General features: G+C 39.9%; 1 protein-coding gene and 1 long non-coding RNA gene across 2 annotated transcripts; one reads left to right on the top strand and one right to left on the bottom strand.

Annotated features, from left to right (window-relative positions):
• Window positions 1-408: 408 nt before the first annotated feature.
• LOC135155685 (uncharacterized) lies at window positions 409-10,864 on the top strand. Its single transcript, XR_010294866.1, has 3 exons — window positions 409-515; window positions 8,374-8,456; window positions 10,060-10,864. It is a non-coding gene; the product is annotated as an uncharacterized LOC135155685 (long non-coding RNA).
• A 9,941-nt stretch (window positions 10,865-20,805) lies between these two features.
• On the bottom strand, window positions 20,806-25,896 carry LOC135155411 (uncharacterized). Its single transcript, XM_064104336.1, has 2 exons — window positions 25,802-25,896; window positions 20,806-21,871 (listed from the first exon to the last, which is right to left on the bottom strand). The coding sequence occupies exons 1-2, from the start codon at window positions 25,894-25,896 to the stop codon at window positions 20,806-20,808; spliced, it is 1,161 nt and encodes a 386-aa protein (XP_063960406.1).
• Between the last annotated feature and the right edge of the window lie 761 nt (window positions 25,897-26,657).

Here is a 26,657-nt window from a genome sequence, read left to right as displayed (position 1 = left end):
CAAGTGAAAAAACAGCCGTTTTATACATTTTGTGTACCAGCTACATATTGGTGGTTTGAATAAACATGAATAAAACGGCTGTTTTCGACTCGCCGTACGGCCGCCGTAGAGCAAATGTGACCGAGGTATTACTAACATTGTATTCTTCATTCGATTTTCTCTCTCTCTCTGTACTTGCAACGAATGTAAATATTTCATGCCTTTCAAGCAATCATAATTAAAAATAGTTAAGTGAATCATAAGAAAAACCTTTCGATGTTGCATAGTTTATCTTAATTTGTTTCCCTTTAAATTGTTTAAACATATATCGCTCGTCATATGACCGATTTTGGTTTTACCCAAGTACATTTTTTCGATCTAATTAGTAATAATAATTGACTGTATTTCCTCTCTTTTCTGTATCTAGAAACTAAAAAGACAATCCGTATGGAAGAGGAACTAAAACGATTAATAATCTGGGAGCAGCCTTCTACAAATGACCTTCTCACAATGTTTATCCGAGTGCCAAGGAACAGGTAAAATACCTATCTTTACAATGGCAATTGCTGTTGGTGTTGATAATATAGTATCAAGTGAATTTTGCATATTAACTATGACTCTATACTTGGAAGTATACATGTAAATTTAAGCACTAAGTGCTAAATTTACATTTTGAACAATTTTTACTCAATGCTTTATAAAAAAAAAGTGTTCATCTGTTTGTGTCTGGCACAACAGAAACTAGGGAATTCATATTGACAATTGATCGACTTTTGCATGCATTTCTATATTATCACCCCTTTTTGCCAGAAAAAAATTACAAAGATATGGAGATAATCATTGCAGGTAAATTATATGAGATAACTAAAAGGAAATTTATTTCATTAAATTATTTTGTTGTTACTCTCTACAAACCAGGAATACTTTTTTCAAATGTACAACAACCAAACCTCCATCATATATTATTTGATATTATGCACTCGAATCAGAATAATGTTTTATTTTCAAATTTCTTCAAAATTTGCTTTCCGATCTAACCTAAAACATTGCAGCCTTACAACTTCTTGTTTCTATCTCCCCCGTTTACCTTCTTTCTTTCCAACATCCAATGAATACGCTTCTCCTCTCCCCTCACCTTTTTACCCTCTCTCCCGCTCTTCCTCCTCTGTCTTCTCTTTCATAGCTTGCATTTTTGTTCCATCTCTCCTTTCCCTTCCTTATGGTGGCCCTGAAGGGACATCGCAAATAGACCAAATCGCGAATATTCACGACGAAATTCACGACGTCGCCAATTTCGTCGTCAATTTGAATATTCACGACGAAATTCACGACATCGTGAATTTCGTCGCGAATTATTCACGACGAAATTCACGACGTCGTGAATTTCGTCGCCAATTTCGTCGTGAATTTGCTTTGCTTGCCTGGACGGTATGCGGGTTGAAACCAATTCGTCTGCTGCTAATTCCTCCACTCACAACATGGTCTACATTCATTTAGTCTAATGCAATTCTGTCCATTAACTTTTCGCCTAACAACTATATGGTCCAATAACCATTTGGTCCAGTCATCACTTCGTCTAATCACCAGTTCGTCTATGACCATTTCGTCTCATAACTAGTTGGTCTAATATCAATTTTATTTTCCTTAATTTCGCCCAATTAACACTTAGTTCAATTAGACCAAATGGCATGTGGAATAAATGGCAATTGGACCAACTTGGTTATTAGACGAAATGGCAGTTAGACCATGTGGATAGTGAACGAACTGATGGTAGACCAAATGATAGCAGACGAGTTGGCATTAGACCAATTTAAAATAAACCATTGAAACGACAGAACGATGTCCATGCACTGCTTTCCATATGCATAGGCGGATCCAGGGGGGGGGGAGGGGGGCCGAGGGGCATCCCCCCTATTGGCGGAGCAAAAAAAAGGAAAAAATGAAAGAAAGAAAAAAAAGGAGGGAAAGAGAGTAGAAAAAAGAAGAGACGACGAGTGAATCAAGTAAGATGAGGGGAAGACATGGAAATTAAAAGAATCTTTCATGTCACTATATAAAAATTTCGCTCACGCTTCGCGCTCACATTGCCTGTTAGGTGATTTTCATATCTTGTTTAATATGGAGTTTAAATATCAAGTTTGGAAGTCAATATACAAAACATATTTCATCTCGAAAATCAAACTTTCATTATTTTGCGTGATTTACAAATTGATTTTTTTAAAGTGCTCTGTAAATATGACAGTTTTATGGTCTGAATACTAACATTTTCCGCTTGCGCTGCGCGCTCGCAAATTTCGATTTATCAGGTACCTATCATATTTTCGTGTATTCCATAAAGTTTTCAAAATATCCCTTTTCAGGTATGATTGTCAAAACGTATCAGCTAGCGCTGCACGCTCGCATTTTGATTGTATGTCTCAATATTGATTATACAATCCCCTTTTCATGACAATGTATACAAAGATTTAGGCTCGCAATTTGCGCTCGCATTAATTGTTAAAAATATATGAACTGATGCATCCTATTTATAATTACAAAAGTGCTTGAAATTTCCAGTTTTCAGGCCATAATATCATCAGACTTCGCGCCCTCATTAGGCATTAATGAATAAGATATTAATTTAATAATTGAATTGTCCCTTTTGTTTCATCTCGCGCTTAGCAAGAGGAATATGAAGACAGTCATCAATTTCATATGATGACATGTCCTACATGTCCTAATTAAGGATTTACCGGTCCTATGTCAAAACTCAAAGTAATTATAATAAAAAAAATCAGCTCTGTGCAATCCATATCCACCTTACAATTTTTGTGTATGTGTATTCTAACTCTAATACACACTTGAACTCATTCTCACTCTTGAACTTCTGGTCCTGCACAATGCAGTAGAAGGGCCCGCTTCTGACCATCTGCTGAGACTCCTGATGCTGCAAGGTAGTACTCAAATCCCGCCTCCATTTTGGCCAGGCAATCCCTGCCCTAGCCGAACGAACATCAAAGGGTGCTGGCTGTGAAAGGTCCACGCGTCGAGCCATATTCTCTGCCTTTTCAGGGTTTTTTATCCTCGTCGCCAATTTTGTGTATTCTAACTCTAATACACACTTAAACTCATTCTCAGTCTCATATAACTCTTGAACTTCTGGTCCTGCACAATGCAGTAGAACGGCCCGCTTCTGACCATCTGCTGAGACTCCTGATGCTGCAAGGTAGTACTCAAATACCCGCCTCCATTTTGGCCAGGCAATCCCTGCCCTAGCCGAACGAACATCAAAGGGTGCTGGCTGTGAAAGGTCCACGCGTCGAGCCGTATTCGAGAGACATGCATTTCGACAAGCAGTCCAAAAGTGATGATGAGACACTGGTAGAAGAGGATGAGCCTAAGTATGAGACAACGCTGAAGGCTCTGACCAAATATTTTGAGCCCCGGAAGAATGTGGTATTCGAGAGACATGCATTTCGACAAGCAGTTCAAAGTGATGATGAGACAGTCGATGAATATTGCACTCGACTGCGTGTATTGGCAGCACCCGGGGGGGGGGGGGGGCCACTTACATTGACGAGTGGATACCATGCGCGACCAAAAAAACACGTAAAAAGGATGTCTTTTTCAAGATAGGGCACGTTACGTACGTAACGTGATAAGGGTGTCAAAAACACAAAAATAATGAAAAAAGGGTATCTATTTCGCTAGGACAGCTACGTGTTTAGGGTCAAATTTGCGGGGATGATAAAACAAAATTAAAATGTTTTATAAAGGATGTCCTTTTTGCCCCAACACTACGTGTTTAGAGTCCGATTTGCAAGAGGTGTGGAAGGTGGGGCCGTACTAAACCAAACGGTGTGTAAAGGTAAAACCGACGACCGATGGACCCGTGACATAATAAAATATCGCTGTACTTGTTTAGGGGTTCATTTCAGGGAATACTTGCCAAGAGCATCGTTTTGTTTTCAATACTTGCATTTTCAGAATATGGAAAATACGTGTTTAGGGTGCTTTTCGAGACCACATGGTCGCGCATGGTATCCACTTGTCAATGGAAGTGGCCCCCCCCCCCCCCGGGTGGCAGTATCATGTGCATTTGGTGAGCACACCGATGAACATATTCGTTACCAAATCGTGGATAAGTGTACGTCAAGCTCACTTAGAAGGAAGCTACTCAGGATAGATGACCTGAAACTGGATGACTTGCTTTCAATAGCGAGGGCGACTGAATCTGCAGACCGGCAGGCTGGAGTGATGGAGGCCTCAGGAGGAACTTCGGAGTCTGTGTGTGTAGTTAAAAGAGGAAATGTGAGACAGTCTCATCGCAGTGACAGGCAAGTGGGGCAACCGAAATCATCAGAGAGTGTGAACAATCATGACAATATATGCGGGAACTGTGGTATATTGGGACATCGACCAGGAGATCGAGGATGCCCCGCCAAAAATCGTGAGTGTCTTGTTTGCAAACGGGTAGGTCATTTTGCACGAGTTTGCCGTTCGAAACTGAGGTCTGGTGGTTTGAGTTCGAGACAAGGTCCTATCAACCATGTCAACAACGACGAATTTGCTGGGATTGGGGACAGTGCAAACTTGGCAGCGAAGACGAGTGACAATTTTAATGAGACCTTCAACTCAGATGATGACAGTGTAATGTTCAGCGTGAGGGAGAAGGGGAATGCCCTTCCTAAAAGATCAATTATGGTGAACAATGCAAATATTGATGCCCTTGTTGATTCGGGATCGTCAGTCGACATCATTGATGAGCGTACTTTTCGCTGGATGAGAGGCCGGTGCTCACCACTCCGGTTGACCCCCAGTCGCGTGAGAGTATACGCATATGGAAGTCGCAGCCCACTTCCACTCCTGGGACAATTCTTTGGGAGAGTGTCGACAGCGTCATCGTCGACCAAGACTCGATTTGTGGTAGTGAGAGGCAACAGTGGATGCGCACTCAGTCGGAAGACATCAACAGAGCTGGGACTGATACGCTTAGCGGGAGGTGCTCAGACACAGGAGCAACACGTTGATAAGGTGGACAACCACGAGACATGGACCGTTGTCCAACGAAGAAGGAATAAGAGGAGAAACGTTCAGAAGAGCAATGTTCAGCTCTAAATATATTGTAACGTTGAGAAATATGGACTGATAACTTGGTTACGGAACTGGATTGATTATGACCTACGGAACAGAACTGTGAAACTTTGTAAATAATGTAGTAAAGCAGAGAAAAAGAGGAAGAACTGAGAACAATTTCTTTTGACTTAAAAAAATAATTCCATTAATAGCTAAGTTCACATGTGACTGGTTCAAGTAAATTAGAAAATTTTACAATTGTTGTTATTGCCTTCAAATATTACAATACCTCAAGGAATATATTTGTATTTGTTAATGAGATCCAGTGATCGAACTTTGTGAAGATCTTTTGTTAGTACAAGTTTATTTCCAAACAAGGGAGGGATATTGTGTTCATACACACAATTCATTCTTCATCAAACCATCCTCTCATTCTGCCATTCTATCATGCTATTAATTCATGCCTCATGATCTCAACTACTGTTTCCATCTCCGTTCACAAGCTCACTATCATCATGTTTCCACCCCCAGACCAGTTGTGTAAATATTGACCATGCTGTATTACCCCCACCATGAACAACCCCTTGTTCAACTCCATCTGTTTATACTTTCCATATCACTTTGCCTTCCTCAGAATGTGACTCCAAGCCAAGCAGACATGCCTAGTTATTGAGTAGAGATCGAGACCGAGTATTGAGTTCAAGTGTGTATTAGAGTCAGAATACACATACACAAAAACAATTTTCTTATAAAGTGCTTAAAATATAGAGCTGAAATTTACTCTTTTTTCAGATCGGAATATCAAATAGTTTAAGCTCGCGCTTCGCGCTCGCTTTGATTTTAATTATAAAAGATGTATTTAGAATGCCTAGATTCTAGGTCTAAATATGAAACACGCGCGCGCATGTTTATTCAGATATTCAACTTGTTCTCCATTTAAATCATTATCCAGTTTCAGATCACAATATAAACAATTTTCTGCTCGCGCTTTGTACTCGCATCATTGATGTAGGAATTACTCATTCTTTATAAAATTTACAAAACATGAATAGAGTGTCCCGTATTTCGGTCTAAATCTCGACTATTTCCGCTCGCACTTCATGCTCGCATCGATTGTTTATTATATACCTATTCTGTTTAAGTTACAAAAAGTCCTTAGAATTTCCATTCTTTAGGTAAAAATGTCCAAAAATTCAGCTCGCGCATCGCGCTCGCATCATTTGATTTTTTAAATATATAACGTCTTCATGACTAACTGCATGCAGTCTTTAACAGGTACCTTTTCCACCAGTTTATTTCTGCTCGCGCTTCGCGTTCGTAGTAATTATTTATTTGCATACACATCTTTTTTTAGGAAAACAAACATTGCCCAGAATGTTCAAATTTTAAGAAAAATACATAAGATTTCCAAAAAAAATCAGCTCGCGCTTCGCGCTCACATTATATAAATAAGGATTATGATATTATATATCTATGTTGATTTATAAGAATAAAGCTAAGAAGACTACCCCTTCACAGAAACCAAAATGATTCCGGCCCCCCCCCCCTATTGGCGAAGGCTGGATCCGCCCCTGGAACACCCAACAGGCAATGCGAGCGCGAAGCGCGAGCGAAAATTTTTATATAGTGACATGAAAGATTCTTTTTATTTCCATGTCTTTCATTCATCTTGTTTTTTTCACTCGTCTTCCTCCTCTTCTTTTTTTTTCAGATCTCTTTTCCCTCCTTTTTTTTTTATTTCTTTCTTCCCTTTTTTTTTTTTTTGCTCCGCAAGTAGGGGGGGGCGGGCCCTTCGGCCCCCTCCCCCTGTTTCAGTCTATGCATATGGATAGCAGTGCATGGACATCGTTCTGTCGTTTCAATGGTTTATTTTCAATTGGTCTAATGCCAACTCGTCTGCTATCATTTTGGTCTACCATCAGTTCGTTCACTATCCACATGGTCTAACTGCCATTTAGTCTAATAACCAAGTTGGTCCAATTGCCATTTATTCCACATGCCATTTGGTCTAATTGATCTAAGTGTTAATTGGGCGAAATTAAGGAAAATAAAATTGATATTAGACAAACTAGTTATGAGACGAAATGGTCATAGACGAACTGGTGATTAGACGAAGTGATGACTGGACCAAATGGTTATTGGACCATATAGTTGTTAGGCGAAAAGTTAATGGACAGAATTGCATTAGACTAAATAAATGTAGACCCTGTTGTGAGTGGAGGAATTAGCAGCAGACGAATTGGTTTCAACCCGCATACCGCCCAGGCAAGCAAAACAAATTCACGACGAAATTCACGACGTCGTGAATAATTCGCGACGAAATTGGCGACGAAATTCACGATGTCGTGAATTTAGTCGCCAATTTCGTCGTGAATATTCAAATTGACGACGAAATTCACGACGGAATTGGCGACGTCGTGAATTTCGTCGCCAATTTCGTCGTGAATATTCGCGATTTGGTCTATTTGCGATGTCCCTTCAGGGCCACCATACTTCCTCACTTCTGCTAAATCACACTATTCAAGTGCTCCGATACCCCCCGCTTCTTAGTTTTACTCAAATATGGCGTGTGTGTTTTCAATGAATATTCTCTTTTTTGTATAAGTGTCTATACTTGTGTAAATGCGCGATACCATCCCGCGTACTCACCTATTTAGGCAAGATTCTTTTGTTTTAGTAATCATGTAATTATGAAATTTATTGTAATGTTTATATTATTGTACTTATATTGGAAAAGGTTCCGCAATTAAGCCTTTGGCTGCGAACGAATTCTTCAATAAACCATAACCATTACCATTCAGGTTGCAAATATTATAAAAGATAATAAGGATATACATGTAAGTGAGACGATGTTGAACCGACCTTTACTATTTCACTCATATCATTGAAAATTCATATAAAAAATTAATAGAAAATCATATGAAAACGTTTGAAAATGATTTTTTACATCCACGTGATTTGAATATCAGTTTATTTCTTAAAAAAAAAATGCATTGCTAACGATCAGGCCGAGCAAAAACAAAAATCTTATATTAAAGTGAATAGGATTCACTCTTAAAATAGTTGGGCAAAAAATCCCAACTTTTAAACAACCATGGGCAACATACTGTCCACACAACTATTGGTTAAAATCTACCCAAATATGATAATAAAAACTAATAATTGGGTAATAATTTGCTCAATTTTAGAATAGCTGCCCAGAATATTATATATACTTTTGTTTACATACATTACCCAACAGAGTGGACAGTATTTTGTTGACTTGATGTGTCTGTGTCTATGTCAAGTGATGAGTATAACGATAATCTCTCTCTCTTGTCCCCTATCTCTCTTATCAAGATTGAAATATTTCCTATATGTATTTTACACCTGGATCACTTTGATTGTGATTTCGACTTCTGAAACCATGGCAACTGTCATTAGTAAGTGTTATGTATCTTATTCGAGTAGTTTTGACATGGGCTATCAAAATTAATCAAACTGCGAGCTTCCGAAAGGACAATGATATATGCAGTTATCGCAAAGATTTTTGACATTGCGCAAAATTTTCATTATCTATACAGTGCGTATCAAAAAAAAGTTTACACTTTGAAAAAGCCCTGGGAATTAAAAAAATTTACAACATGTGGGTAATTTTTTCACATATAATCTTGGGTTTGGGTCTCATCTATCCAATGAAAGTAAAAGTTATGACGGAATGTTACACCTGAGTGAGCACTGTCCATTTTTGTAAAGCTCGCAGAAATCTGTTTGCGCAGAAATGCTCGTTTTCACGCTGTGTCAAGGAGAAAGGGCGAAATCAAACTTACCCTGCGAAACATTTCTCATAGATTTCCCTTGCGCTTTTAGTCAATTGAAATAAAACGGATACATTCAAGCATTGTGTAACAATTTTGCCACCCATATTGAAATTTCAACACTTAGTAAACACAACCTTTACCCCCCCCCCCTTTTAGCCAGCTGGATCTTAAAACATAACTGAATCTGAACAAAAGTTTATATCAGACATCTCCAGCATTTTTTCACTAAGTTTTTATCATTTAAAGTGGGTTTACATTTCATTTTTCCTTTAATACTTGTTTCTCCACACTTTTCCCAAGCTTGACAATGATTAACAAAAGGAAAATCAAGCCTAAGCCATGTCATGTAAATCACAGCTCAGTGTAAAGCAGATATCGTCACGATGGCCTCGGTGTGTGGGGGAGTGGGATGGGGGATGGGGTGCAATGCACTCTTCGAAGTGTTTTGGGCAAGGAAACAAGTTAAAAAGGTAAAAGATATCTTCAAATCAATTTTACTAGCTAAATTCCACGTGTTCTTCATGATTAAGGTCTACTTTTATTCGCATAACTATTTCAAAGTTCTGCGCAAATCATTTTTCACTAACTTTTCAAAAGTAAGTGGTGCTCACTCAAGCGTAAATATTTTTCGACAGTTATATCGTCATTTGCTTAAATGGATCTGTACCAATGTTAAAATGTGGGAAAATCTTCAGGATATTACAAATATATAATTTTACAGGATTTTTTCTAAGTGTAAACTGTTTTTTGATACGCACTGTAGGGGCAAGGTCGTGAATATATGGACTGGGGGCTATCTTTGCGGGGAAAAAAATGATATTTCCGGGTAACGCTTCACTCCTTGATGGCTTTATATAGTCATGAAAAGATTCACTTTTACTTTGAGTACCTTCTTACGGGGAGGGGGCTTGATCTATGATACAGTATTTATATCCGTTTTTATACTGATGACTTTATACTGTTCTTTTTTCGAACGGGCTCCGTGCGTCTTGGAGCCTTTACTAACCTGTTTATTTCGCGATCAATGTCATAAGAAAGGCGAACCCCTGAGAATAAATTCACACTTGCCAAAGAAGGGGTTATTATAACTAGAGGTCAAATGTTACAGAGCTTGTAATGTTGAAATAATACCAACATAACGTTTTTAATCTGTTATGATGTCCTGTGTCATTAAACCCTTTTCGTTCGGTATGTCTAAATTTTTTATTCAAATTCCCTTTCACAGACCTGACATTGGATTGCTCAAGTACCGCCACGATTACATCTCTAGAATATCCTTCTCTTTACCCAAATGATATTTCCCAGGAATGGTACATCAACGCGACTTTGGATAAAAGGATCATTGTCACGTTTCATTACTTTAGTGTGGAGTCACCAAAGGATTACGTGGATGTAATAGACGCTGTAGATGTTCTAACTGTTAAACGTTACACAGGCCAGGATATTCAATTCCCTCCTTATTTGACGTTAGGACATACCCTTCATATTGAATTCGGTACATCTAAACGGGGAAGAAGGGAAGGATTCAATATTTCAGTCTCCTGTTACGAACCACTAGGTAATTATAAATTTCAACCAAAAATCATAGGATATCCATGGCGAACCTGGCTGATTCCGTTATCAGTGGCGTAAATATAGGGGGAGACACGGGGGGCAAATGCCCCGCCTCCAATCGGCTGGCAAAAAAAAACAAGGGAAAAGGGGAAAAAGAGGGAGAAAGAAATGTAGTGGGGGAAGAAGAAATTATTGTATGTTATATGACAGCCCATTTTGCAATGACGTCATCAACCGTGCAATTTTGGATCCATACGATTTTGCCCATTGCACGCGCGCACCGAGACTGCATTTATCTTTTTGTTCTTTTCTTTTTTCTCTTCCCCTTTTGTTTTTCCTTCTCTCTTTTCTTCTTTTTCCTTTTTGTCTCTCCCCCTTCTCTCACCAATCGATTTAGAGACACATCATTCCTTTCACTGACCGTTACTACGTCTCTAAAGTAATTTCATGTAGTATTTATTCCATTACTCTGTAAATATGTGATTGTATATATTTGTAAATACTTTGTAAATATAATTGAAATGGTTTGAATATGTTATGTTCTATGAGTGTCCCCAATACCCGAATTAGGGTGACATGGGTAAATAAAATCATTGTCATTGTCATTGTCATTGCAGCTCCGCAGCTCATGCTGCGGCTGCAGGCACCAGCAAAGCGCATGGTGTAATGACGTAACAATAAACAGACCAAACTCAATTTTCAGGTGTCATATAAACCAAATAATGATTTTTTTTTTTTCATTTGTGCAATGAACAGAATACTTCATTCGGTGAAAGATGGATCATTTCATCTTTCACCTCATGAAGTATTCTGTCCATTGCACTCATAAATATTCATTATTTGTATAATATTATATAAGATGGGTTGTATGAGAGAAGGCTTCTGATTGGTCAATTGCCCTTTTTTTGGAATTACGTAATCCGGTATATGGCCGCGATCGTGGCATATACCAGCAATTTCTGCACGGTAGCTTGTATACAGAACCTCATATATAGGGTGATGTATCGATCCATACCCTGAAGAAAACGATTCTGCGATATATTTTTTTCATTACAATAAATATTCGGTATTTGTATTTTACAACACCTGAAAGCAAAAATCAAAATCCCACGAGCGCGCATGATATCTATCTAGGGCAGCTGCATTTGCGCAGCTCGCCAGCAGGCTACACGCGTACAACGAACGTAGAGGGCAGCAACACACAAGCGTGTTGCTAAAAATAGGAAGGTCCACTCGATACGCACATACAAATGAAGTGCGCGAGCAATTTGGTAGTCATGCCAACGAAACCATGATCCGATACAATACACTCACGGAGTGACAGCAAAATATAGGTAAACCAACGAACGTAGAGGGCAGCAACACACGACAGTGTTGCTTTTAGGAAGGTCCACTCGATACGCGCATACAAATGAAGTGCGCGCACAATTTGGTAGGCATGCCAACGAAACCATGAACCGACGCGATACATTCAGAGATTAATAACAAAATAGAGGTAAAATAACAGATTATGACAAGACCAACGAACGTAGAGGGCAGCAAAACACAAGCGTCAGAGTTATCAATCTATTGATAACTCTGACAAGCGTGTTGCTCTAAGGAAGGTCAACTCGATACGCGCATGCAGCTGAGGTACGCGCATATTTTATCATTTATGCCAACGAAATCATACGCGGTTCCAATACAACAACAAATTAGTAGCGATCACGAAAACAATATGAAAGAATATGACTACAACGATATCAAAGATAACATTAAAAAATTATGTTGGAGAATATACATACATTTAAAAACATACGTTGATATTTAAAACTTTACAAATATAAGTTTTAGAAACTAAATCATTACCAAATCGGTGATTGTTGTTATCAGCGATTTCACCAGACGGCTGTATTAGGTGATTTGCGTCGAGACGATTTTGTGACCACTCGCAAAGCATTTCGGGATTGAATATGACCACCTTATTTTCTCTGAGCTCTTCGCTGAACCCATCATCACAGTGCAGCTGCAGCGCAGCGCGCAGCCAATGCAATGCATCCGATGCATGGGGTTTTTTCGCCGTCCATAGTCTCGGACTCGAAGTTGAAACTTAGACCCGGATTTCGGGGAAACAGCGCCTTTATTTCAGATTTATAGATTTAAAAGTCGAATGAAATTAAAAATTTGAAATCTAACCTTGAACAATCATCGTTGATAAACATCAGCCCTGAAGCAATTGCACTTCAAATCAGACTAGGCAAATTGGACGTCATTGTCTATGTTGCTAGAAGGTCTATGACGAGTCGCCTGAAGCCCCAGCGCATCATCAACGTCACTAGCTAGCTGCGCGACCGGCCCAGACTCGGCGCACCCAGGCCAGAAAAATGACCTCGCTTATTACGGTGGTTGTCTATGCATTTATTAGTGGTGCAGCGAAATTCAGCAGAAGAAAATAAGAGATATGAGGTATCCTCGTCATAGACTTAATATTCCAAAATGAGGAAAATTTCAAAATCATGATTATTTAAGCTAAATATTTTCTTTAAAAATAAAAGTAATATCTTTAATATTTATACCCAGAATAACCGATCTAATAATTGTTCATTAAAAAATATTTGAAATTAACAAATGAAAAAAAATCAACTCGACAAATTTCCCAAAACCCCACCTTATTTTTTAGAGTGGTCACAAAATTCGAGCGGAGTTGACCTTCCTTAGAGCAACACGCTTGTGTGTTGCTGCCCTCTACGTTCGTTGGACAAGACTAAATCCCAATAATAGAAATAGAAAAATATAAAAACAATTGACAAAAAATGTACCACATTTCAAAATTAAAAATATTACCAGATTATTGTCTTTTCTTTTTTTAATTCTTCAGTAAACAGGATTGATTATGCCATCAAATAAACCAATCTGCTAATTTCACCCCGATTTAGTCAAGCTCATTTTGTGACCGCTATTAAGCTCCGCCCCTCACTCAGCGCACTTTTTTAGTAAATTGTAGAGTTGATTTTTTTTTTTCCTCATTTTCAACATTTTTACTTGATAGACTTTTACAGCAAATATCACGCATAAAAATATTCAATATTTATTTCTGTATTTTTCCTAAAATATTACGTGGTGGTGAAAACAATTTCATGACTTTGGCATATCAACATGATAACAAATATACGTGAGGTTGAACATTCTTCATCTATGTTTCGCTGCACCACATTAATGCGCCTACACAATATCCAGCAACAGTGCAAGCGCCATGGCTGACCGCGCCAGCGCCCCGGCCGGCCGGTCGATGCGGAGGTAGGATACGGTTGGCTGGTATTTGTGCATGCTAATTGCACAAATTAGGATGAAATTATGGAATTAAAAAAGTAGCTGTGACATATACCTTCGTCTCTTGATAGTTCACAAGTCAAGGCCCGTCAAAACATATATGGCTCGATACTGGACCAGATAATTTTGGTCTGTTAATTAGGTCTAACTTTAGACTAGGACTTACCTGGGCTTGAGCTTGACTGGTGGCCGTATTCGAGCTCTGCCTGATGTCTTGCAAAAAAGTTGGGTCGGATTCGTGGATATCGATTAATTCTTTTATACTTTCAGACTCCGATCTACACTGTAGCCCGGCCCCCTCACTCCGGGGTCGGAAGGACCGCATGCGTGTTCCCAAAATGTCCGGTAAAGGGATACTTTTTCGCGGGACAAGTCCGGTCCGCGAATTGTAAAAAAGGGGGGTGTATTTGTATTTTCACCCGGAGATTTCTTTAAAAAGGGGGTGTTTTTTATCTCTCTCTTCGGACTCCTGAGAAATTTTAAAAGGGGGTTATAAAATATTTTGAATAACACAGAAAAATTGATCAAATCCCGGGATCGAATTCCTGAGATTCCTGCTAGTTTTGAAAGCTTATTCGAATGAGCCTGAATAATCCTGAATTCAGGATTATTTCATTTTGAAAATTTAAGTACGGACCTTTTGTTGGAATTAGAGCTCACCTGAGATAGGGGGTACATTGAGCAGTATTTCGGATTTAGGGGGTCTCTAAGGCAGAAAAAGCCCGCGAGAAGCCCTCGAAAGGGGGGTTCAGAAATTTTGGCAGACCTCCGATAGGGGGGTGCTTTCAAAGGGAGGGAACGAGCATAGGCGTACCCTAAATAACACTGAGTGGGGGGGGGGGGCCGGGCACTGTAGGGGAAAATTCGGATCCTAACCTTGATCATTTATCGTTGCAACTGGCAGTTAGTGCCACATCAATGACAGATTAAGTCCATATCGTTCAAGTCCATATCTGGCTAAGTCGAGTAGCGTCTAGATATCCTGCCAGTCCTGCTAGTGCGGCCAGCATTGCATTTGCGCAGTACGCGCACCGATGTGTCCCGGAAGTTTCGGCGCGGCTATGCCAGAAGATCAAGGTATTGGCTCTCGTGTTGGTTGGTGTAGCTTTGTAGGGGCAGCGAAATTAAGCAGAAAAGAGGTAATTCAATGTCATCCGACTATGTATGTTTATTGATGTGCAAACTACAAGAATCATGATTACGTTTTGTCTTACTTTTTTCAAAAAATAAATGAACAGTTATTAAAGAATATTAACATTATTTCGTGGAGTTTTCAGTATCCATAAAAAATAGTATAATTGAACAAACGAAAAAAAATCAACTCTACAATCTACCAAAAAAGTGCGCTGAGTGAGGGGCGGGGCTTAAGTGGTCACAAAATCTGAGCGGAGTGGACCTTCCTAAAAGCAACACTGTCGTGTGTTGCTGCCCTCTACGTTCGTTGAGGTAAACTAATAGATTATGACAATAGTAGATTAAAACAATGAAAACAAAAAATATATAAAAAATTAAATAATAATGTACCAAATTCTTAAAATAATATATCACTAAATTATTGTCACAATTTTTTTGTACATCTTCAGTAACACAGGACATTCTGTCATAAATAAACTAGTCTGCTAATTTCACCCGGATTTAGCCAAGTCATTTTGTGACCACCGAAAACCTCTCAGAGCACTTTTTTAGTAGATTGTAGAGTTGATTTATTTTCATTTCCTCTTTATCATTATTTTTGCTTGAAATGTTTTTACATTAAATATCATGCTTAAAAATATGAAATACTTGTTCCTTTATTTTTCATAAAATATTACATGGTGGTGACAACAGTTTTATGACTTTGCATATCAATATGATAACATGTATACGTGAGGTTGATACGTCTTCATCTAAATTTCGCTGCACCATAATGCGCCTACACAATCCAGCACCGCCTCTTATACAAGCGCCATGGCTGGCATGACCGCGCCGGCGCCCCGGGCCGGTCGGTGCTGAGGTAGGGTACGGTGGGCTGCATGCATATGCTAACACAAATTTTTGTAAAATTATGAAATGAAAAAAGTAGATGTGACATAGACCTTCGCCCCTTGATAGTTCGTCTCAAGTCAAGACCCGTCGGAATATACATAGCTCGATAATGAACCAGATAATTGCTGTCTAATATTATGTCTAACGTTAGACTGGGTCTGGGACTTGGCTTTGCTGTTTAGTGGTCGTATTCGATCTTGCCTGATGGATTGCAAAATGTGGGTTGGATTTGTGGATATAGCATAATTATTTTAGATTTTCAGACTACAATCTACACTCTAAGTGAAAATTAAAATTCTAACCTTGAATATTTATCGTTGCTCATCCGCCATAGTGCCACATCAATGACAGACCAAGTCTATATCTTTCAAGTCCATATCTAGCTAAGTCGAGTCGCGTCGAGATTATCATGCCAGTGCAGTGCAGTCAGCATTATCATTCACGCAGTGCAGTAAGCGCACCGAGGTACAGATGACCGGGGAAGTTTCGGCGCGGCCAGACCAGAGCATCACGGTCTTGGCTCTGGCGTTAGTTTGTGTAGATTTGGTAGGGGCAGCGAAATTAAGCAGAAGAACGGTAACACAAATGTCATTAGTCTATGTATTTTCATTGCCATGTAAACTACAAGAATCATGATTACCTTTTGTTTTACAATTTTTAAAGAATACAAATATGCTAAAATAATATTATTTGACATATTTTCTTGGAGGTTTTATTATCAATAATAAATAGTAAAATTGAACAAACGAAAAAAAATCAACTCTACAATCGTCCAAAAAAGTGCTCTGGGAGAAAATGGTCACAAAATCTGAGCGGAGTGGACCTTCCTAAAGGCCCGGTCACATATAGCCTGACGCCCGACCCGCGCATTGAAAATTGGAAAATATGACCAGTGCGTCGTTGTGCGCTCAACTCTTGTCAGAATTTGTGAAAGGCTAGCGAACTTGCATCGAATACATAACATATTGCTTACGCGCTGCACGTATACTTGGCGCATACTGACCGTACACAGAGCGCATATACAAAACCTCCCAACGAATGCATCACGTATTGCGAGCGTGTTGAACGAATGGCTAGCGCATGCACTGCGCGTTCAACGCGCAGCCCGCGACCGAAAACTTCCAGTCACGTGACTGTGGCTGCAAAACTAAAAAGAACCTCGTGTAGCGATAAGTTTAGACCTACAACCCAAATTTTCATCTTTGCATCTTGGTAACAAAGACAATGACTGGTGGTCGTCGTAAAGGAAGAGGTCGTGGAGGCCGCAGAGGCAACAAGGAGCTTCCCAACCCCAATCCGGACACTCAGCAGCCAAGCCAAGACCATGAGCTTATTGCCAACCCGGATCATCGGGAGACCAGCCTGGATCATGAGCTTACTCCCAACCTGGACCATCGCCAGCCCAGTCTGGACCCTGATGTTGCCCTTGAGCATGGTGACGTGGTGGATGCTCAATCCTTTCCTTCCTCGTCCCCTCAACGCTCCCCCACTCATTCGCATACTGGGTCCGTAGACAGCCATGTGTCACTGGCATCGCATGTGTCGTCAGTCGCAGAGATCCTCCAAAAAAAAAGGCAAAAAGAGAGAAAAAAGGGCCAACAAGCTGTCCGATGAGGAGGAGGAATTGATGGTCGCCTTCCTGGAGGAACACGAGATGCTATGGAACAAGAAAGTTATGAACTACAGGAGGACAGATCTGAAGAACGCTGCGTGGCAGAAGCAGGCGGAAACCACGTCCAAGGAGGTATCTCATCTGCAAGGTTGGTTCAGGGGCATGAGGGACAACTTCACGCGACTAGAAAAGATACCTAAGTCTGGGTCCGGGCAACGGGTATTTACAGAGAGGGAGCTCTGGACATTGAAGAAGTTCCAATTTCTTCAAAAGATCGTGTACCACAGACCAGAGCCACTTAGCAGTGTAAGTACATATTTTTGAACTTTTTATATTGTTTAATGTTATTTAACTTGTGATGTTACCATCGTTCAAAAAATGTAATTGTATCTATAGGTCGAATGTTTTTATACCAAACTTTGTAGTCAATTTAGCCTTAGGAATGTTTAAAAAATATTGTTTGTAAATCATGGTATATTTTTGTTTTGTGCTTACAGGTGAAGGATACAATTAATGCAAACAGTGGAGATCTCTCGGCTGCTGAAACTGAGTGCGCCCTGGTCGTCATGGAGGTGACCGAAGAGGAGGAACAGGCTCCAAAATCTTCCCATAATGCTGGTAGAAAGAGAAAGAGCACGAAGTTGGAAGACACAGTCCTGGCCACATTACAGGAGCGGCTGCAGGAGTCTAGCCAGCAGATGATCCAGTTGCAGCAGGCAATGCGACCACAGACACCTGCAGAAGTCTTTGGGAACTACGTGAAGGGGACACTGTTGAACTTGTCGGAACGAAAATTCAAAAAGGCGCGCACGGCAATCAGCAGGATCCTAGAAGAGGCTATGGAAGATAGCGACGAGGAAGAGCCTCCACGAGTCACACCATCACGTTCCAGCTCCTTCCAACCCAGCTCTGCACCCCCCCCCCTTCTCGTCCTCTCCCAAGCCGGCGGAGCAGTGGCAGCCGGCCCCAGACCTGTGGAAGAGCACCAAACCACCAACTGCATCGATATGGCAATCCCAGGACTGCGGTTACGTGGAGAGGTACAGATCCCGCCGCCTCCTCAAGGTCCAACGCAGCTCTCCCACCATCTGCCTTACACCCAACTGCAGCCACATCAATACCCGCAGCAGCAGCATCAGCAACACCAGCACCCCAATCATCAACATCGATATCAGCAGCAGCATCAATACCACCACCCCAAGCAGCAGCAGAGCGTGTCCGATATCATCCGCAGTGCCCACCAAGTGCTCCCCCACAACCTGTGAGCGGGACCTCGGAGATATGGCTAACATATCAGGCTTATCTTCATTATTGGAGACATCTTCAACCTCAGGTCAGATGGCATCTTCGACCTCGGGCCAGATGACACCCAGGGATTTAAATACTCCTACTATGTCTGGTGCCGGTGAGAATCAGTCTTGATCAAGATTGGGAGGAACGCTATAGAAAGATGCACAAGGACAGTTTTGGATTTTAAGACATATTTCATTGTTGAGCTTTTAAATAATGAGGACGCGGTGGCGAGTTTTAAGCATCTATTAATTGTTAAGAAGTTGACAATAGTCATGTTGGTTATTTAATATTTTGAATGTGAAAATAATGTTTCTTTCTTCATCCGTGTTTAATGTTCATGAGTTTTGTAAATGGAAAAAAGTGTTATAAGTTGTACAATTAGGAAGTTGGATAATTAGGTTATATTTATGTGAAACAAAGCATTTCGTGTTTGCATATTTCTCATATAGACAGTGTAGTTGTATAAAAGATTGAAAACAAGTTTTAAAAAAGTGGTGATAAATAATTGCTTTTACACAAAACGTTTTGTAGTATTTTATTTCATTGTTAAAAAGCGATTGTTGATAGAGAAAAGGTTAGATATTGAATCGTTTCAACGTACAATTAATGTGTTTTGTATTCATCCGTTTTTTTAAGTTAAAAAATAAAATTGTTACAAGTATTTCAAATAGAAAATTTGTTATTTCATATGTTTAATTGAAATAATATCCTTTGTGTTTGCCCATTTCTCACGTTGACAGTGTGGATTGATAACAAGTGGTAATGAATGTCTTGGTAAATGATTGTTATCAACCTCTCATTTCAACTGTTAAACAATGTGCTTTGTATTCGATTTTAATATTACAAAAATGTCAAAAGAGAAAGCGTTGGTTATTGAACACAATAAAATGTTTATTTCACCGTAATCAATCGATTTTGTCCTTCTAATTATAGCACGTCTTGTTTAATGTGCAGTAGATTATGGAAACTATCCCTCTTAAACAAGTACCTCAATTAAAGTTTCAGTGCTTGTACCAATTTTTTGTTCATTTTTGTTCGTTTATATTGTTTTAACTATTGATTTGCTACTACCGGAATAGCTTCAAATCATACCAATAAACAATGAAAACTGATATAGTAACTATGGTAAACTAAATCTTGAGTTTAATGGGTCAAGCATGAAGGGGACTTGCCAAGTTAATAAAATGAAAATTTAATGCAAAAGATTAAGACAAAGAGTTTAATGTTATAGAAATGCTAAGAAAGAAAACACTTATAATGATTTTAGTTTATTCCATTTCTGTTTTGTACCCCTCCCCCTTCCTTCCTCCCACTAAAAGTGGATGGGGGTATAACTAATTTAACTTTGCAAGGCCTTTAATAAAAACAATTGGTGCAATGAATAAATACAATACAGTCCTGTTTCCTGTCAAACTACATGAAAATGTGTTTATTAAACTTATACTTCTTCAACATGCAAGTTGGATCTACACAATATACAAGTCGACATAATAATCAATGAAATGGAAATATAAAAACGCGAATACATTTAGTTCTTGAAATAGCTCTAATTTATGATAATTACAAAATATAATTACATAATTAAAGAGAGGACATGAATAATGAAAAAAGATAAAGAATAGGAATTGAAAGGGATATCAGGAAAATGGGAGCAGAAGTACATTAGAACACATTTGGTAAAAAAGACTCAGGTGATATCCAGTACAAAAAAAAAAACCTATAAAGCAATGTATCCATTTGTAGAAATAATACTATGTTATTAAGAAAATATATTTTGTTACTTACACTACCAGAGAAAAATAGTTTGAAAATATTTTATATTCAAATCAGTGTCAATTTATCAGGCAGGGAAAACAAAAGTTAAGTTTTGAAGAAAAAAAAAGTTTCCGGCAGGTTTCTTTACAAAGAAGAGCCAAAAGGTAAAGAGAGGGGAAATATGAAAAAAACTAAGAATAGACACATGTAGGAGAAAAGTGTGTGTGGATTTGTAATCAAATGTATTTGCGCTGTTAGCGAGCGTGTGTGTGTGCGTTTGTATAATTATGTATGTTTGCAAGTGCATGCTTGTCAAATAAACAGTTTATAAAGAATGAAATGAAATAGTACAAAGCATTAATCAACCATCATCCAATCACATCTCTGTATAATCAAAGCTGCCCGAACTGTTCACATAAATGTCTATATCATTTTCTCCTGCCATGGAACGGCACCGGCTTCGGAGTTGACCCAGTGCTTGATAAGATTCCTCTGCCTTTTTCCTTCCCTGCTGGAGGTATTGCTGCCAGCGACAGAGATGGTGTCTTGCATGTTAAGGCATGATCTCCATGCTCCTGGGACGTAGTCATGACCAAGGTCCTCGGCACGGTCAAGCTGCTGGTTCTGCATACCTGGGTACCTTGTCCTCATCAAGTTGTGGAGGATGATGCATGCCGTGACAATGAGCTTGACGGTAGCTGGCTGCTGCTGCATTGTGGTCAGGAGATTTTGATACCTGTTGGACAGAATGCCGAAGGCATTTTCGACAACCCTTCTGGCTCGGGAAAGCCGATAATTGAAGATGCTCTCCGACTGCGTCATACCTCTAAGACTGTACGGCTTCATCATGTTAGGGCGTAGAGCGAATGCATCGTCGCCGACGAAAAAGTATGGTACATCCTGGTTGTCGTTGGGAAGAGGATCTGGATCCGGGAGGCCTAAACTGCCATCTTCAACACATTCTCTCAGCTCAGAAGCATTGTAGATCTGAGCGTCCGATGCCGATCCCATACCACCAATGTCTACCCAGATGAAGCGATAATCAGCATCTACGAGCGCCATGAGGACAACGGAGTAGAATCCTTTGTAGTTTGGACATTTGCAGCTGACATGCTTTCCATCGAGTGCACCACATGTATGGGGGAAGTTCCACTTCTCCATGAACTGGTCAGATATGGCACGCCACTCATTGGGAGTTGTGGGGCACTTCATCATCTCACCCTTGTCCTCTTCGATGATGGCCTGGCACACATCTGGGATGAGCAGGGATATGGTATTGTGAGCGATACTGAGGACATTGAGCGATACTTGGTCCCAGACGCAAGATGTTGAAGGGTGAGAGCAAGCTTCAGGCCAGGATTGAGGGCATCTCTGTAGGTTGTATTCTGTTTGGTGATACTCGGGCCCACTCTTGTTAGCAGTTCGTCGAACATCTCTGGTGGCATTCGCATGAAATTTTTGAAGGCTGCCTGGTCTTCGTTGCGGAGCTCTACAAGAAGTTGATCATACAAGCCAAACTGTCTTCTCCTTCCGATCCAGGGTCGGACCCAGTATCTTCGTTGACTTTTTTCCTTTCTCTCTCTGGAGACTTGTAGTTGGTGAATAGTCAGTGCCATTAGGTTATGCTGATGTTGGAGAACTGCAATTTTATATTTCAATTGAGTCTAGCGTGCTTTGCGAATGGATGGCGACTTCATGGCGAATAGAGTCATGCGTCGAGCTCTGCGCATATTTTTGAGCATGCTCAAAATATCACGACGCACAAGCGGAGAGCGTCGAATACATAACGTTGGTAAAACGCGCTCGTCGAACGCTTAACGAACAATTGCGCAGATCTAGCGAGTAACAACGCATTGACAAAAACTGCCAAAATTCAACACGTGGGCCATGCGCCTCACGTGCGTCGCCTATATGTGACCGGGCCTTAAAAGCAATACTGCAAAGTGTTGCTGCCCTCTACGTTCGTTGACGCGTATTACCAACGAACGTAGAGGACAGGCAACACTTTGCAGTATTGCTTTGAGGAAGGTCCACTCCGCTCAGATTGTGTGACCACTCTAAGCTCCGTCCCTCACTCAGTGAACCATTAGGGTAGATTGCAGAGTTGATTTTTTTTTCGTTTGTTAAATTTTATTATTTTTCATGGATAATAAAAACACCAACAAAGAATGTAAAATATTATTTTTAGAATTTTAATGCATTTTGCAAAAAAAAACAAGACAAAATGTAGTCATGATTCTTCGTAGTTTGCACATCAATTAAAATACATAGTCTGATGACATGTATTTACCGTTCTTCTGCTTAATTTCACTGCCCCTACCAAAACTACCAGCCAACACCAAAGCCAAGACCTTGATCTTCTGTCCTGACAGCGCCGAAACTTCCCCGATCACATAATGATGCATAATTACCAACCCTCAAGAAATTTACGATCCTCATCATCTAATCTCTCACAAAATCATGCGGGGAACGGGCTTTGCTCATGCAAGGCATAGCCTATGGAATTCTCTCCCACAGAGTTTGAAAACCCAGACTTCAGTGACCACCTTCAAGGGCAACCTGAAAACATACCTGTATAAGACGGTTTTTGATAGACATTGACTTCTTGTTCAGACATGTATTATGTAAATAGTTTTTGTTGTTCTGCTCTAAAGCGCCTTGAGCATCTAATCGAGATGGAAAGTGCGCTATACAAATCTCATGTATTGTTATTATTATTATTTTTATATGGGTACATGCGCGTACTGCGCAAACAACAGTGCTGGCCGCATACTCGACAGACTCGACCTAGCTAGATATGGACTCGAAGGATATGGACTTGGTCTGTCACTGTTGTGGCACTAAGGGCTTTTAGGAGCAGTGAACGTGAACGACGTAGCAGTCCTCTGATCGTTCGAGTCAACGTCGTCGTCTGCCCTCGTTCACTACAGATGCGAATACTTTAGATTTCACTCGACTTGTACGTGTACGTACGTCCACTCGAAACAGCGCGATAACCAGCGGGTCATGACACGCTGCCCGACCCGGAAGGTCTGGCGCACCATCGCCCGGCGACCCGGTCGGGTGATGCGAAGGTGCAACTTGTGCACATGTGCCCTTTCACTTGCTTTGATTCCTTTTTACGCGAGTTGGGATATATATCGATGTATATTTTCGAGATCAGAAAGCAATTTCAAATATGATAAACATAATGCATCGTACAACTTACATTAATTTTGTGAAAAGTCACTGAAAACTGTCTTTTAAAAGGGAAAGGTTGATCTTCATGCTGGGCTTGAACGGTTAAAATGACGTCACTCACGTGCACGTCGTCTATGATTTAGGAGAACCGCAAAATGGATGTGGCGAGGTTCTCGATTTTGATAGTGGACGTGTGTGAAGACCTGAGGCATATGGCAGGCCAAAAAATGACGTCATTTCGTACCAGTCCACTATGTGGACGTACATTTCTAAAAGTGCTCACTAAGGCAGTTGAGCAACGATAAATATTCAAGGTAAGAATCTGAATTTTCACTTTTAGTGTAGATTGGAGTCTAAAAATATGAATACGATATGTAATACTAAATAGATATGTAATATCCACAAATCCGACCCAGCTTTTTGCAATCCACCAGTCAGAGATCGAATACGGCCACTACACGAGCAAACCCAATTAAGCCATAGACCTAGATCTAAAACGTTAGTCCATCGTTAGACCGAACATAAGACCGAAATAGTTTAGTATCGAGCCATGTATATTCTGACGGGTCTCGACTTATGAACTATCAAGGGGCAAAGGTTATATGTCACAGATACTATTTTCATTCTATAATTTTACACTAATTTATGTAAGCATGCATGCAGAATTACAGATACCACCAACCGGTAAACCGGCCAAACCTACCGGGACGCCGGCTGGGCATGGTCAAACCACCATGGCGCTGGATTGAGTAGGCGCATTCCTGTGGTGCAGCAAAATTTAGATGAAGAATGTATCAACCTCACATATCTTTGTTATCATAATTGATATGCAAAGTCATAAAATCATAATCACCACCAAGTAATATTTTAGGAAAAATACAGATATAAATTGTTCATATTTTTAAGCATGATATTTGATGTAAAAACTTTTCTAACAAAAATGTTGAAAATGAGGATATGAAAAAAAATCAACTCTACTATCTACTTTATAATGGTTCTCTGAATGAGGGGCGGAGCTTAAATGTGGTCACAAAATGAGCTTGGCAAAATCGGGGTGAAATTAGCAGAGTGGTTTATTAAATGACAAGAATTCACCCTCTTTATTGAAGATTAACAAAGAATATAAAATAAGATACATTATCATTCCATTGTTAATTTTTATTTTACTATTATTTGAATCTATTGTTGTCATAATCTTTTAGTTTATCTCTATCAATGAACGTAGAGGGCAGCAACACTTTGCAGTATTGCTATCTAGGAAGGTCCACTCGATACGCGCATACAATTGAAGTGCGCGAACAATTTGGTAGTCATGCCAACGAAACCATGAACCGACGCAATACACTCTCAGAGATTAATATCAAAATAGAGGTAAACTAACAGATTATGACAATACTTGATGTGGCACTAACTGCCAGTTGCAACGATAAATTTTCAAGGTTAGAATCCTTATTTTCCATTACAGTGTAGATCGGAGTCTGAAAATATAAAATAATTATGTGATATCCACAAATCCGACCCAACTTTTTTGCAACCCATCAGGCAGAGATCGAATACGGCCACCAGCCAAGCTCAAGCCCAGGTAAGCCCTAGTCTAAAGATAGACCTAATTAACAGACCAAATTAAATTATGGTCCAGTATCGAGCCATGTATGTTTTGACGGGCCTTGTATGCGCGCATCGAGTGGACCTTCCTAATAGCAACGCTGATGTGTGTTGTTGCCCTCTACGTTCGTTGAGGTAAACTAACAGTTTATGAAAAGACTAAATTTCAATAACAGAAATTCAAAAATATGAAAACAATTGACAAAAATGAACCACATTTTAAATTAAAAATATTACTAGATTATTGTCTTGTGTTTTTTAATGTGTTTTTAATTCTTCAGTAAATAGGATTGAGTTCTGCCATTAAATAAACCAATCAGCTAATTTAACCCGATTTAGTCAAGCTTATTTTGTGACCACTATTAAGCTCCGCCCCTCACTCAGCGCACTTTTTTAGTAGATTGTAGAGTTGATTTTTTTTTTCATTTCCTCATTTTCAACATTTTTACTTGAAAGATTTTTACAGCAAATATCATGCTTAAAAATATTTAGTATTTATTCCTGTATTTTTCCTAAAATATTACGTGGTGGTGATAGCAATTTTATGACTTTTGCATATCAATATGATAACAAATATACGTGAGGTTGAACATTCTTCATCTAAATTTCGCTGCACCACATTAATGCGCCTCACAATCCAGCGGCAGTGCCATCGCTTGAGTATGTAAGCGCCATGGCTGACCGCGCCTGCCGGCCGGTGCGGAGGTAGGATGGCTGGTATTTGTGCATGCTAACACAAATTGGATGAAATTGTAGAATGAACAAGGCAAAAGCGATTTTGTGTCTCGCCCACTTATGAAAATAACCAGAAATATCGTGATTTGCGAGGGCACGCAACAGAACTGTATCGAAACTTCATTGTGAAATGACTGGGATGGAATAACACTTGTCATAAGAGCCTTGCACGTAAACTTTAACGTTGACCTGAAAATGACCTTTGACCTTACCATGAGACCTCCAACTGCAGCATAACATGCAGGTCCCCCAAGTTCATTTACCATCCAAGTTTGGTTGAAAAGCGACTTATGGTTGTGGAGTTAGGTGTCATAAGAGAGTCTTGCATGTAAACTTTAACGTTGACCGGAAAATGACCTTTGACCTAACCATGTGACCTCCGACTGCAGCATAACATGCAGGTCCCCCAAGTCCATCTACCATCCAAGTTTGGTTGAAAAGTGACTTTCGATTGTGGAGTTAGGTGTCATAAGAGAGTCTTGCATGTAAACTTTAACGTTGACCTGAAAATGACCTTTGACCTTACAATGTGACCTCCAACTGCAGCATAACATGCAGGTCTCCCAAGTCCATCGACCATCTAAGTTTGGTTGAAAAGCGACTTACGGTTGCGGAGTTAGGTGTCATAAGAGAGTCTTACATGTAAACTTTAACGTTGACCGGAAAATGACCTTTGACCTAACCATGTGACCTCCGACTGCAGCATAACATGCAGGTCCCCCAAGTCCATCTACCATCCAAGTTTGGTTGAAAAG

The sequence above is a fragment of the Lytechinus pictus genome, chromosome 1 (genome assembly GCF_037042905.1).
Source record: "Lytechinus pictus isolate F3 Inbred chromosome 1, Lp3.0, whole genome shotgun sequence".
In the NCBI taxonomy this organism is placed as follows: Eukaryota; Metazoa; Echinodermata; class Echinoidea; order Temnopleuroida; family Toxopneustidae; genus Lytechinus; species Lytechinus pictus.
Note: the sequence above shows the minus strand (reverse complement) of the source record. Positions and strands in the feature narration are given on the sequence as shown.

What these genes read in the sequence shown, in the direction of transcription:
- LOC135155411 (XM_064104336.1), bottom strand. Translation starts at nt 25,896, where the DNA reads ATGCACAAATACCAGCCATCCTACCTCCGCACCGGCCGGCAGGCGCGG. An exon ending in GATGGCACTGCCGCTGGATT is followed by an intron (nt 21,872 to 25,801) that starts GTGAGGCGCATT and finishes AACTTCTTGTAG; the next exon opens with AGCTCCGCAACGAAGACCAG.